The 14,643-nt window shown below is 33.1% G+C and overlaps 1 protein-coding gene across 5 annotated transcripts in view; it reads left to right on the top strand.

Moving 5' to 3' along the window:
* Nucleotides 1-14,643, top strand: part of GRIK2 (glutamate ionotropic receptor kainate type subunit 2) — a 638,416-nt gene that overhangs the window by 513,343 nt on the left and 110,430 nt on the right. For all 5 annotated transcript variants that reach the window (XM_032858210.1, XM_032858211.1, XM_032858209.1 and 2 more), the window contains one exon: nt 2,070-2,287. In XM_032858210.1, the coding sequence (XP_032714101.1) occupies nt 2,070-2,287 (218 nt within the window). The remainder of the gene's footprint in view (nt 1-2,069; nt 2,288-14,643) is intronic.

Raw genomic sequence — 14,643 nt, forward strand, 5'->3', positions numbered from 1 at the left:
CTGGAGTAAATTATCCTGATAAGAAAGACCCAAACATGACAAAGAATTTTTTTTTTAATTATGTTTACTACCACTTTGAAAAATTAAAATTCTTTTTTTTCACTTCTATTTTCTAAAATATTTGGAGGTTTTTGAGATTTGTGTACTGATAAGATTAACTTCATATCTATACAATCTAGCAATTAGAAATAAGACAGTATTTGCTATATCTGAAATTATGCCAAGTAATCCAAGCAATGAAAAATTCAAATATACATTTGCTTTGCCACATAACTACTTCACTGCTGGTGGATACATGAAAGAGGAACCCATACTAAATTGGCTGATGCCCAGCTCCCCAGGAATTAGTGGGATATAGTGCTGGACATGACGTTACCTTGAGTACATGACAGCCAGCCCTTAACCAGGCTCTGATTCACAAGCCTAGGAGGTACTCGCTTTAAGTCCTTGGGTAAGATATGAACTTGTGGTAATTGGGCCATTTTTGTCGAATGTCTCCACTGTTCTTTTCTTTCCCAGTCTTGTTTGACTTTATTGGTGGTGTTGTTTAAAAAAAAAAAAAAAAAAAAAAAAAAAAAGAAAGAAAGAAAGAAAAATGTAGAACGGGCAGCCAAAGCTGCTGCTGACCATCTTGGGAGAATTTTAGTATTTCAGTGTTCGAGTGTGTGTCTGACAGGGCCTAGGAGCAACCACATCAGAAAGGTACTTTTCTGTTTTGTTTTGTTTTTTGTTTTTTCTTCCTCACAGAGTGGTAGGCAGAGTCTGGAGCTGGAGTTGGCTGTCATGTCCAAATCTGTCTGCTTTTTAAGATTTTGTCTGTTTGTTTGAAATTACAAGAGTAAGATGAACTGCAGTGTAAGGTGGGCTGTTTTGATATATTTCAGTTCTGATAACCACTTCTCTTCAATGCTAACATGAATGATTGGTTGTAGTTTTCCTTCTGTCTAAACATGGGTTATGGTATTGCATCAGTGATTATATTGAAGATGCGACTACAAAACAAATCCTCAAAAGCAGTCCGTCTTTGCTTCATTCCATTTTACTCAAACCCTATTCAAAATTAAGTAATTGGTAGCCAATGCTTTCTTGATTACAGATTCAAAATGATTAAAAGTGTATAGCAATATATTACGTAAATCGATAAATTTTGCATACTTTATAAAAAAATCACACATGCTGATGTGGATTGATTTCAACATTTAGACTGTAAATAGTGTGTTTAATGTAAACAATGTGGTAAAACCGTAAGACTTGATTTTAAAATTGTTAGGATTTTATTTTATAATATAAAGTAATTAAAATTAATAATAATCAAAAGTAAAATAGAACTCTCGGATCCCATGCTTTTATTAATACCATGAGCAGGCAACTCCAGCCATGTTTGTAATATATTTATGAAATACTTATATATATGTAAAAATAAGTTTGTGACAATTTAACTGTTTATTCTTATTCTGATTCTTCTCATTGAGGCTAACTATAGTGATGGGAGACATTTGTTTATACAAAAGGAAATAATTTACTACCTTATTTTAAAAACAAACCTGGACCAAAACCCCAAATCTCAAGGAATGTAGGTAATTGAAATGTGTTTTTGTAAACATAACTTTTTAAAATGGCAAGATAAATAAAATTTATGAGATTTCATGCACAAGAAAAATGAAACTTTACATAAAGCTTGTTAAGAAATGGATTTGAACATATGTTAAATCATTTCTTCTAAAACTGAAGTAACTAACAAGAATATGAAAAAGTATACAAGTAGTTTATAAACTAGAGATTATCTTCTCCCTTCCAGTGTTATTTTTTATAAACATTATTACAAATTAGTTTGTACTGTCTCAGTCTCCTGCCACTATACTTTAAGTGTCCTAAGAGACTGTTTATTATCTGAAAGCAGCCTCTGCTCTCCCAGTGGTTGTTGCTTGCTTACTAAAGCACTCTGTGAACCTGTGATTTAAGCTTTTACTACACAGTGATTCCATTCTGCCACTGTGACCAAAAGTATCTGACTGCTGATCGAATTCTCTGTATTCGTTTCACCTCCCCCCTCCCCCAATCTCTGTTAGGTTCTGAGCTCATGCCCAAAGCGCTCTCCACCAGGATAGTGGGAGGCATTTGGTGGTTTTTCACACTTATCATCATTTCTTCGTATACTGCTAACTTAGCCGCCTTTCTGACAGTGGAACGCATGGAATCCCCTATTGACTCTGCTGATGATTTAGCTAAACAAACCAAGATAGAGTACGGTGCGGTGGAGGATGGTGCAACCATGACTTTTTTCAAGGTAAGTCCTTCTGATTGTCTACAATTTATGTATTAAAATGACAGAGTGAAAATAAACCTTTCTCTCTTAATGAATGTGTGTAGCAATACTGTTATTTGTGCCGAATAATCAATAATGTGTACTTTGGGGCATAGAGAGGGATACAGCTAAATACATGGTTATCAAGGCAAAACATTTCAATACTTAAAAAAGAAACTCAGTACTTTCAAGGAGTTTTTGCTTTACAAGGATTTCCTTTTTGTTCAAAGGAAAATCTGTCCACAGTAACATGTTTTTCTCTCAACAAGGTTTTATCTTTGACTATAAATATATATATAAAAGTATATATAAATATAATATATATTAACATAGAATTAATATGACTATATTAATGTAGTGTATTAGTTATATATTAATATATTTACTAATATATGTATATTAAGTACTAGTAGATTCAAACTTCATGAGGCTTGGCTATTCCAGAAGAATTGAATGATTATATGCAAGATTATTTCTCATACATACATTTCTTTCTGTTCAGGTGAGACAAGTTTTACTTGTCTGGAAGCCTGTGGAAAAGAAGGAAAATAAATAATAGAAACAAGCAAAAATAATTCTTGTTTCCCATATATTCATCTGCCTAATATTCTGTAAGGCATTGAGTCTGAAAATGGGCTCTGCCACTGAACTGATTGTTATCAATGATAATGTCCCAGAGGGACAGCCCTGTGAGATGCTTAAATGGAAAGTGTCCTTTACCAAATTCCAGGCATATAGAGTGCCTTCCCCTCCTTTCTATTATTCCCTTTTTCTTACTCCAGTTGATCTCACTGGCCCAAAGTAGTTTAAATAGGGAGATTTCCCTTCAGGAAGTCAGTATCACTTCATAAGCCTTTTATATTTTACCAAGTCTTTTTAAGTTCTTTGTAGGTTGGGCAGAAATTGTAAGCATTGGTATTTTCCTTCACTGTTCATATAAGGGATTGGCCATGTAAGTATGCAGAAGTGGTACAGGTTTTTTTTTTTTTTTAAATGACTCAGCTATAAAGTAAATTCTTTCATCAAACATTCATTAAGTGCCTACTGAATACCAGAAATGGCACTACATGTTGGTTTTCTAGAGCAAAGAACATCTATTTCTCACTTCCAAGAAGATTATAGTTTAGTTGGACACGGAGGACTAAATCAGCAATCATGGAACTGGGTTTTATGGGACTTAAAACAGCAACCTTGCCAAATAATTATGCAGTTTTCATTATAAAAATTTCTACTAAACTAAATCAGATTTTACTTTGGAGTTCTGGAGGACACTGAATATCCAAAGAATGAGATAGATTGAGTGTTTAATCAAATCTATGTAATTCTTAACATTTAATTATCTTCAAAGTGAATTTCTCATATGACTAGATGAAAACTTGAATATGTATTTTACATTTAACTGCAAAATCATTATTATTTAATCACATTTATTGAATAACCTAATATGAGCACAGTATTATGATCAGTATAATGCAATTTGACTATATTAATTGGAATTCATCAATTTTTCTCTGATTGGATATTCAGAATTGATAGAGATAGCTTTTCTTATACAATTTTTTTTTAAAAGAAATCAGCTGTTGAAAATGCTAATGCACATTGTCACTATCAATAAACTTGTAGGGAGTGAATATATGATGCATTAAAATTATTACAGCATGCATCTAAGACTTTGGAAGAAGAGTTTGTAAAATAACACAAAGTGCCTAAAAGCAGTGATTTGATACCAGAAGTGAGTATTTCTGTTTCAAAAATACATCAGAAAAAAAATACCAAAAATATATCAGAGTTTTCATTTCATTTTTATTTTCCAGAAGCCTCAAATATCCTGTTTCAAAGCTCTTTTATTCTATGAGCAAGGTTTATCTCTGGAAAATCAATTTGAAAAAAATTCTTTTTTTCTTAGCTTTAGGTTTATTTTCTCCCTTTTTTGTATTTTCAAGCTTTTCAATTTTCTCCTCTTTCTTTTTACATTTTTTAAATTTTAATTTCTTTAGTTCAATTACTCTTCAGTGTTAGCATCATTTCCCCCTACTTTCACTTCTCCTTGCTATTGACTTCTCTTTTCCCTCTTTCATCTCTTGTTTTCGCTCTCACAGGCGGGGTTACCTCTAGCACCAAGAGAAAATTGACATAGAAGCATTTTCTGTTTCCAACAGCACAGACTTTCTTTCTGTAGAATTAAGGCCTTCTGAAATCTACAAGAGTCACAATAAAAACCACACAGTGTTAATCACTAAGTTGACAATTACCTTATGTTGATAACTTGACCGACCACATACTGAATTCTTACTGTTGAAATCAGAAAAAAGAGATTTTAAAAGAATCATTAGATATCGATTTTTCTTTAGTTATTTTAGTATACCCTTAAATGATACTAATTTCAACTTCATGTTTTAGTTTATTAAATTATACACTTATACCAGCCGTGGGCATAACATTTAAAAAAAATATTCCCTAGCTGTCTGAAATTGAAGTGATTGTGTGCTCATTTCGCAACTCTGCAATGAACCAGGGAGTAGTCTCTTTATTCTGTTTACATTTGATACCATTCTTTTATTTCTTAATTAATGGCAATGCATGCAAACACTCTAGGAAGAACCCTTAAGGCACTGATTTCTAAAGGAATTTCCATCTTGTTTTTACAAATTTAACAAGGCCCTGCTGTTAGTTAATGGCTTTGAATGCTCAGTTCCAGAAAATTATTTCAAAGAATGGTATAGTTTTGTTACGACAAGTAAGAAGAGCTGGCTCAAGATACCTGGTCGAAAAGGGGTAAGTCCTCAGTATTGCAAAAACTGAGAGTCATGCCATTCTACAACTTAAATAATTATTTTTCCAAAGAACATGCTTGACTTTGTTTATTGAGCTTATGTGTATATTGTCTTCCAGAAGAGTTCTTTCTTCTTTTCTTTTATATCCATTACACTCCACATACATTCTTCCCAAGGATGAATGTAAAGCCATGACTGGTAAAATAACTCAAGCAGATTGGTAGTTCTTCAGTGTTATTCCATGTAAACAATAGAAAACTGCATGACCTCACGAGGACGTGCTTAATCATATTTAATTGATAAACTAACCGAAGGCCCAGGGATTTTATTGAAAAACAATAAAGGAGTTGTCAAAGCTTCCTTCTTAGAATCTGGGAACTTGGGTGGAGTACAACTGAAATCTTGCCCAGGGCTAAACACTATACAGGATGTTATCAAGCAACAAGCACATTCTTTTCTCCCTGAAGTATAAAGATTAAAAGAATGAATACATATAGAGTACATGTTCAAAAATAACTCAGCTAGAGCCTGTAGATGTGATGACTTCTTTTGAGAATCCCTGGATTTTCAAAGTGAGTCATATGTTTTACAAAATGATGCTGAATCACTTATATTTCTCTGCAACCCATGATTCACATTTTCCAATTTTTACAAATTCTCTCTCTGACTTTGATCAACTGAAGTCTCTGGCTTGTTGCATGTACTAATACAGTCTGTCCTTCCGAAAAAGATCATATAAAGGAGATAGATGTTTCTTTTATGGTTATTATTAAAAAGCTCTGCCACATTTTAAAAGTACAGTTGAATAGTATCAAATATCTAAAGTAAATCCCTCAATACTTCTAAAAACATAGGCTATAATTTAGAATAGTTTCTACCAATGAAAGAAAAACTGTAGAATCGGAAAAACTGGGGCTTACTTCCTGGTTTCACTGCCTATTGGCTGTGTTTTGATAAAATACTGTTCCTTGTAAACCACGACTCCTCATCTCTAAATTGGAATGACTAACAGGACCATCCTTACAGTATTCTTTGAATATTAAATGAAAGTTCTACATGATATGCTAACCATCTAGTTAAAGCTTGACAGATGTTATATATTAGCATTACTAAAATACATGGCTAATTAAAAATATTCAGAATTTAGGATGATTTTAAACATAGTGAAGTCAATTATATTTCTATGACCCACAGTAGGATCTATCATTTCAAAAAGAGATCACATCATATTTATCTAATTGAAATTGCTTCAGTCTTCTAATTATTGTTCTCATGAAGAAGATGTAATTTCATAAGTGAAATAAAAAGAAACTATTGGAAGCTCTTTTCTAGACTGTGTATTTTGAAATGGTATATTGAGGTGCATGTAGCAATTCTTTGCGGAGTTTATTGCAAATCATAGATAAAGGGAACTATAAAAATGTTTAATATAAAAAAAATTTATCCTTAATTCTTTTTGTTTATCCTTAATTTTAACTTTTTTTTTTAACCCAATGATCAAGATGTTCTACATTAGCCGTGTTGCCATACATCTGATGTTCTCAATTACGTCATATGGATGTTTATTTGTAAGATATCAAGTTTTTATTCCAGAAACACTTACTGATCATCTCTTATGTGGTAAAAATTGTGTTAAATCTTAGACATATGTCCTACATCTCCAGGCACCTCCTGACACCTGTCCATTCTATTTCCTACATATCTACTTCCTTCACTACTGTCCTGGTTCAGAAGACTAGTGTCATCTCTGACCAGTGTCTTGTAGAACCACTTAACTTCCCCTCCCACCCCCAGTTTTGTCCCTGTTGTTCTCTCTAGTGCTACCGGAGTGACTTAAAGTCCTCCAAAAATTACCTTCTCCCCTTGGCTTTAGGATATAAACCTAGCTCCTCAGTGTGTTTATAAGACACCTCATGGGTGGACGACTTCTTACTTCATAGGCACTCTCACACTTGAAACTATAGCGGAACTGTTGAGTTTTTAGCCCCAGGTTGTGCCACAAGTACATGATGCATCTGCTTCTCCAGTGCCTGCTATGCATTTTATTTTATTTTTTTACACTTGTCCCTTTTTATCAACCTTATTGGTTATATTCTCTTTATTCCTTAAGCCCTTATTTATACTTCATTTATCCCAGCCAAATTTTCATGATCCTTCCTATACCCAAATCTACCCAGTTCTGGTAAGGTAATCCTCCTTTCTATTTTCTGAGTACTTTTTACTTCAGTTCTCATTAAATCTTCAACCTAAGCTGTCTGCTCGGTTCCTATTTCTACACTACCCAGCATAGCAGCGGGGCAGGGACTGACTCTGTATCCCTCACATTGGGATCTCTTGTTCCCTGCACAGGCTTTGCATATGGTTTGGGCTTTATTAGTTACTGATTGCTACAAAAATGTTGCTTAAAAGGCAATGAAAAACTCGGTGGCATGTAACATCAACCTTTATTTAGCTTACAAGTCCGCAATCCTATTTCTAGAAACTTGGAAGCCCAGAGACTTGGTACATTTTGAACAGAATTATGAAAGCAATAACCAAGGGATTTGTAGTATCAACAATAAGAGTCATAGCTAAAGGTATCATGGTATAACAATCATTACTTAGAAGATCTCAGTGCATTAGTCATTTTGGCTCACGCACATGCCCTCAACTGTTTGATCATATTAAATTTCTAAAATGTTTGGTTTAAGCCATTGGGGCAGATATAACTACCATGTGTTCTTTGTGATCTGCAAGTTTATCAGTTCATTGGTCTTCTAAATTCTTTTATACCAGCATGACCATGCTTTTGTCAATACAATTTCTGCTAAACATTTGTGACCTTTAAATATATCCAATTGAGTCCACTTATAATCTAAAGGCATTGCTCCAGCTTTTTCAGAGGTCTTAACACCTCAAGCAACATACTTAATTTGTTCTTTAATTACAGACTGGAAACAATCCGGAGAACTTTTACTGGCTTGAGACACTAAAGATTAGGAACACTTGAAAGTACCCAATAGTGCAAATTCTAAGTCTGCTGAATCACCTCTAAGTACTGTTACAAAAAGCCCAGTTCTTTTAAATTATTTCTTCCCCCTCTTCTTCTCTTCATTGTTCTTATGATTGCTTATACTCCTTATCTTTCTTGTGCTACCTTATTATCCTATGTAGCTAAAAGTAACTAGCTGATACCTTGAATATTTTGTCACTTTGTCTAGACTTTCTTTGGCCAAGTCAAAAGATTATTAATGCATTTCAATCTTCCAACTTATTCTAAGGCACACTTTAAGAATATTATTTCCTCCTATATTCACAGATTCCCATTTTCCACTAATCATTTCGTTGCAATCTACCATGTGACCCTACATCAGTGTTACATGTTTAGGTTCTCTTTATGGCAGAAACTCACTTCTTTTACCAGTTCTGTCCAGTTGTCCCTTGGCACAATGACTATTGCATTCATTGATGGAAAACCTATGACAAAGGGTCTTAGATAGAACGTGTGATTATCTTCAAAAGTTTGCTAATCTGCGGAGAACTAAAACGGTTTTTTGTTTTCATTTTTTTTCAAAATGTGTAGCCCTCTGTGGCATTTCCTTTGAACTTTAGGTTAAATGTCAGTTTATTTGGAAATGTAGGTTATAGTGTTAGGAATGCAAGCAAGTGGATTAATCCATCTGGAGGGAAAGTTTTATCTTTTGGTACTTAGCCACAGAGAGGGTTTTGTTTTGTTTTTCTTTGTGCATAGTCTCCTTCTTTGGGAGAACTCAAAGTACATTCTAAATGCCAGCTCATTAATCTTTACTGCAACCCCTGAGGAAGGTGGGAAGCAATTATCATTATGCTCATTTAACAGATGAGGAAACTGGGCGATAGAGAGGTTAAGTGACTTATTAATTATGAAAGCAATAACCAAGGGACTCTTAGTATCAACAATAAAAGTAATAGCTAAAGATATCATGGCATAACATCATTACTCAGAAGAGCTAAATGCATTAGTCATTTTGGTTCATCCACATGACCTCAACTGTTTGATCATATTAAATTTCTAAAACACTTGCATTAAGCCATTGGGGCAGATATAGCTGTCACATGTTCTTTATAATCTGCTACTTATTCTGAGCTTATCAGTTCAATGGTCTTCTAAAATTAAATTACGCTAGGGTGACAGTATAAGTTTTTAAGCCTGAATTGCTTGTGTGGCATGCCTGTAATGATTTTTTGAAAGCTTGAGTGATTTTTGCTTCTTAAATGCCAAAAGAACATAAGTAATTTTCGAGTTGAGAGATAGAATGTAAAAAAAATTGGCAGTTTACGGCATATACTTTATAAATGGATTTAGAAACATATACCATTCATTAGACTTTCTCATATTTTTTCTTTATTTGCACAAACCATAACTTATATTTGTTGTTTTTAATTAGAGCAGTGGTTAGTTGTGAAAGTATATTTACTGGGAAGAGTTTTACACATTAGAGAAGTAAATTTTCAAAATGACATCTATAGTAATTTTACACATTGAAAAATGGTTTTCCAAAAGGAGTGTTTAGTTTCCTCTTGCTATATTGGCAGTAAAACATTCTGAAAGTCCATATATGTATGCATAAAATTGAACTATTAGTTTACAAAGATAAGAAAAATAATCTGAAATGACTTGAAAGCACTTTATTTTTTATTGAGATATAATTGGCATCAACTTATGTAAATTTAAGGAGTACATGTTGATTTGATAAATTTATGTATTGCATTATGATTATCACTATAGCATTGCTGACCCTTCCGTCACATCACATAATTATCATTTCCTTTTTGTAGTGATAACAATTAAAATTTAGTCTCTTAGTAACTTTAAAGTTTATAGTACAGTATTGCTGACTATATTCACGATGCTTAACTTTAGATCTCCAGAACGTATTCTTTAAATGCCTTTCATATTCTATGTAACAAATTCCCAGTTAAGTATGGTCATCACAAAGAAAGTGTCGAATAACTATTTATCTGCACATGGATAGTAATTGGACATGTCTTTCATTGTGTATCCAATTTATTGTTATACATTGTCTAATCATTTTCTATCACATATCCAGCAGGGATTCTTTGACAATATAATAATTAGAAATTCATTATGCTACTACCTCAGTAAGTACAGGGATTCTTTCTTAATTACTTGCTTATATAAGAGTTGCCATGTCTAACTTGCCACAAAGTTTTGCTTTCAAGTCATTTTTATTGATTTGGGGTCAATTTATGCTTAATAATGACAATAATTTAGATCTCAAATTTTAGCTTTGGGTCTCACCTGGGAGATATTGTCTCTGTGACTAAAAACCAGTTTAAAATGGAGTATTAATATGAGCATATGTTATACTGGCATAAAAATTTTGTGACTAAAATATTTTATTTGTCGATAGGTTGTTTGCAACTTAAATTCTATGTTTGCAACTTAAATTCTAGACCATAGCCCAGCACAATTTGTGATACTATTTTATCAGGATCCCCAATTAAATCCCTACTTCAACTTATGCGCTAGTCTTTTATTCATCAAAATGGTAGATGTAGGTGTGCTGCAACCAGTGGGACTGGATGGCATGGGTGCTACATGGGAATATGATCTTGTCTGTAATGGGCAATCACATTATTCTCACAAGCAAGAAGACAGCCTCGGTTTTTACATCAGTTTTTCTTTTTCAAGGGATGGAGTTATTATGTTGTCCTGTTCGGGTATATCGTTCACGAAGTTTTAAAAATCCTTAAAATATCCATATGTTTAAATCAGTCATCTCAATTTGTCTGCCCATTAGAACATTAGAATCATTTGGGGACTTTTAGAGAATACTGAGGCCCAGGCTCCTCTCCAGGCTAAGTAATTAAAAATATCTTCAAATAACTTGCTTGCAAGTTACCAATTAAGTAATAATTCAGTGATTATGTAGAATCAATAGAAACTTTATTGTGAATTTTTTATTTCGTGTTTCAAGTTTGTGTATAATCTGGTTTATTGTTTTTTTTTTTTTCATGCTTAAATAAATAAAACAAAACCTGAAATCTTTATATGATCGAACACCAGTGTATCGGGGCAGTCAGTTTAGATTAGTGATTAATACTGTTACTATAATTTTCATCTGTCCAAATTAATGTTTTCTTCATTTTTAATTAAGCAACTTTTCTCAAAGTCTAAAATATCTCAGCAAAGATTTTTGTACCTGTACCATTTCTCTTTTTCTCCCAAATATTTTTTTTCCTTCATTAATGGTTTTAAGATATTGGTTGTTGGTAATGGATTAATGTTGACATCAAGTTAAGTAGCAATATTTTATTTAATAAAATAACGTTGATATTTTAAAACTATTATTGTATGTTATTACTATCTAGTATTAGTCTTGAAATGAATATTTAAAATAATTCTTTATAATACATTTAATTTATTGGGCATAGTAAGGGGGTTCTTTTCACCCAAGGAGATTGTCTCCCTCCCCCCATTCTCATCTAACACACAATTTATTATATGTGAGGCCTGATCCTATGTTTATTACAGGGATTTGCATAAGGCCTACAGGAAACCAACACCGTTTTACTATGTTCCCATTGCAAGAAATAAAATGGTGCCTTTGAGTAAAGCTGCTTCATCAGTCACCAGTTTAGCATGCCAAGTTACAGCTATCAATGGTGAAACAGCAGATGTGAAGGCTAGTTGGCATCAAAGCATATGAGTCGAAGACTTTCCTATGGGAAAGAAAGTGCTTCATTACACTTTATCTATACTAAGAACATTGGTTCTATCAAGCTGTCTGAAAATTAGACGATGATGGGTTTTATTACCTTAGCTCTGCCAGAGTGAATTCAATAGTTAAAAGAGTAAGTGATAACACCATTTTGGGAATTATAAGAAGTGATTAGAGTTTCAAAGTATTTAAAGTTGGAAAGAGCAGCAACTTTTACATTAGCTTCTCTAAAATGTCTGAGGGACAAAAGTTTAATCCCTCTCTAATGTTCAACATGTACCAAGGAAGCTTTGGGGGACTTTAATAAAAGAAAGAGTTTTTGTGTTTGGCTGAACTGTAGAATCTGAAAAGCAATGTTTTAATTGCCTTGAAAGGCAAGTGCATGAGGCTGTTGTCGTTCCAGGATACACTGTGATCCTGTCTCTCTGTTGCCTTCCCTCCTCCACTCTGTGCAGGGATCACTCTTGCTGTTTGTCAAGTCGGCATGGCAGCTCAAACACCAGGTTGCACCTCATCAATTTTAGGAGAGAGGGCCCCACAGGGAGTGAGAAAACTCGAAAAGTCAGTTAATACAGCAATGTTGAGCTGGCATGTCAAGTACTGGATAATGGATAATAGTTGTCACTATATGAGTTTATAGCCACTGGTTAGGCAACAATTTGAAGGGGATTTGAGAAAGGCATATTTTTGGACATAAAAATATAGGCTGTGATAAATATAAAAATTGTTACTTAAAACATGAAATGTTTTATTTCTCAGATAAAAATAATTAAAATGAAAATTCCTCTTCTTCTGTAGAAATGATAACATAAAAGCATCATTTGGTATTTCTACAACCCAGTTTCTCTGCTTTGTAAAGTCTTTGAGAAAAGTTTATTAATTGGAATTGTGGCTAAGAAGTATCTATTAATCACGCTTAGTGGGGTTTTTTTTGGGTAGGGGGAATCCAACTTTAGAGTATCGATAAAAACATACTCTCTTTCTAGGTTGTCAGTTAATTACAGATTGAATACTGTGGAACTTCTACTTAATCCAGAATACCCTTGGCAGTTAATGTTGTTGATTCTTCATGCACTGGGATGTCTTTTGGGGGAAAAAGCTATTTTTTGTTGTTGTTGCAAATGCACTTTACACTAATTAACGTCTTTGGTCAGTTGAATATTCTTGTGTTCATTTGTTTTCCTACTTCTTTTCCAAAAGTGCTAATGGCAATAATACCACTTTGCTCTTTGATATTAAGAGCTGATTAAAGACATCATATGGTCATTGACTTGGTTCTTCCATTATACCATAAAGCAAAATGAAGCATACTATTCCTGCTGCTGCCATCTTTGATGTTCTAACTTTCATTTAAAGACAAAACAGAACAGTTTTTCCACCTTGGCAGCAAGCAAAATATAGGGTCATCAGCCCTTCTAATAGTCAAAGACCTCATTACTTCATCCCACATAGTGACAAGTAACAAACATAACTCATAAAGCATCCTTCCTTTTTTATACCCTCACCCTACTGTGACAGAGATTGGAAAAAGGACAAAATAAACTTTAGAGCTTATTCATGGGTGTTGATAATTGCAAACTGAATATAATAGATTCCTCAAAAATATTCCTTTTAAAAATATGACTTGTGTAAGACTGATGAATCACAGATCTGTACCCCTGAAACAAATAATACATTATATGTTAATAAAGAATGACTAGATTAAATATTAATGCTAAATGTCTTAGTTGTAAAGAAGTCCTATTCTGAAATAATTCAGGCTCTTTATGCTGATATTATTGACTGAAGCAGTTGCTAAATGTCTAGTGCATACATGTGAGCACTTTCATTGACATCCTGTATTAAGAGAAATTCCGTTTCATAAGTAACCAACTTTCCAGATGAGTGAATGTGTCTGCATGTGTATCCATGTGCATGAGTGAGTGTGTCCTATAGGAAAAAGATATGTTACCTTAATTGGAATTAAATTATGAATGATTACATAATTTATCTTTCTTATACCCAGTTTCCATTTTTAAATCTGTTTTAGTGGAAGAATAGTTCAGGGTTGGCAATAAATTGTAATTTATTTTTCCTGACAGCATTTGAATAATACTCTTGATTATTATTAGCCTATTGTATATACCATAACACTAGTGGAGTTCAGTGAAAAGATTTGATTATCTCTGAAAGTAGGTGTTTCCTTTATTAAATATTGTAATTACAGCTAATTAGAGGATACACAATAAATTAGTTTGCTTTGTAGGTCCCTTGACTGTTTTCAGAACACAATGAGTTTATGTTTCATTTTAATTTAGTACAAAAACAATTAAATAAAGACCAAATAATTAGAAAGGAGAATTAATAATGGTTATAAAGATTGTTGAGTCAATACAAAGCAGCTTAACAAAATGTTTAAAAGCGTAAGCTAGGTTGTATTGTGAAATCATACATCTGTCACTCACTGGGGATTTATTTAACCTCTCCAGACTTTCTATAGATAAACTGTGGTGTGATTTTATGTCTTATAGATTTTTCACATAAAGCACTAAACACGTGATAAACTCCCAGTATGTACTTACTGCTATCCTTGTTTTAAGGAACTTAATAGTTGAAGCGTTAAATTCTGTAAAGCTGAAACCATTTCCCTCACTATGAATGCTTGCATTCCTGGAAATACATCTAGTTTACCTATGGTCAATGCCAAAATCTGACACTCAATTGCATTTATGATTGATTTGTGATTTGATCCTTACTGTAGATTTTTAAAAAAAATATTCTAGATTACTCTCTTGTACTGCTGAAAAGATAAAATGTATCATGAATCCAGTCACTTCCATTTATTATGTATCGTCTTTTAATTAATATCTTTTTATTAATG

Source organism: Lontra canadensis, unplaced genomic scaffold (genome assembly GCF_010015895.1).
Source record: "Lontra canadensis isolate GAN:19392208 unplaced genomic scaffold, GSC_riverotter_1.0 scaffold14, whole genome shotgun sequence".
Lineage (NCBI taxonomy): Eukaryota > Metazoa > Chordata > Mammalia > Carnivora > Mustelidae > Lontra > Lontra canadensis.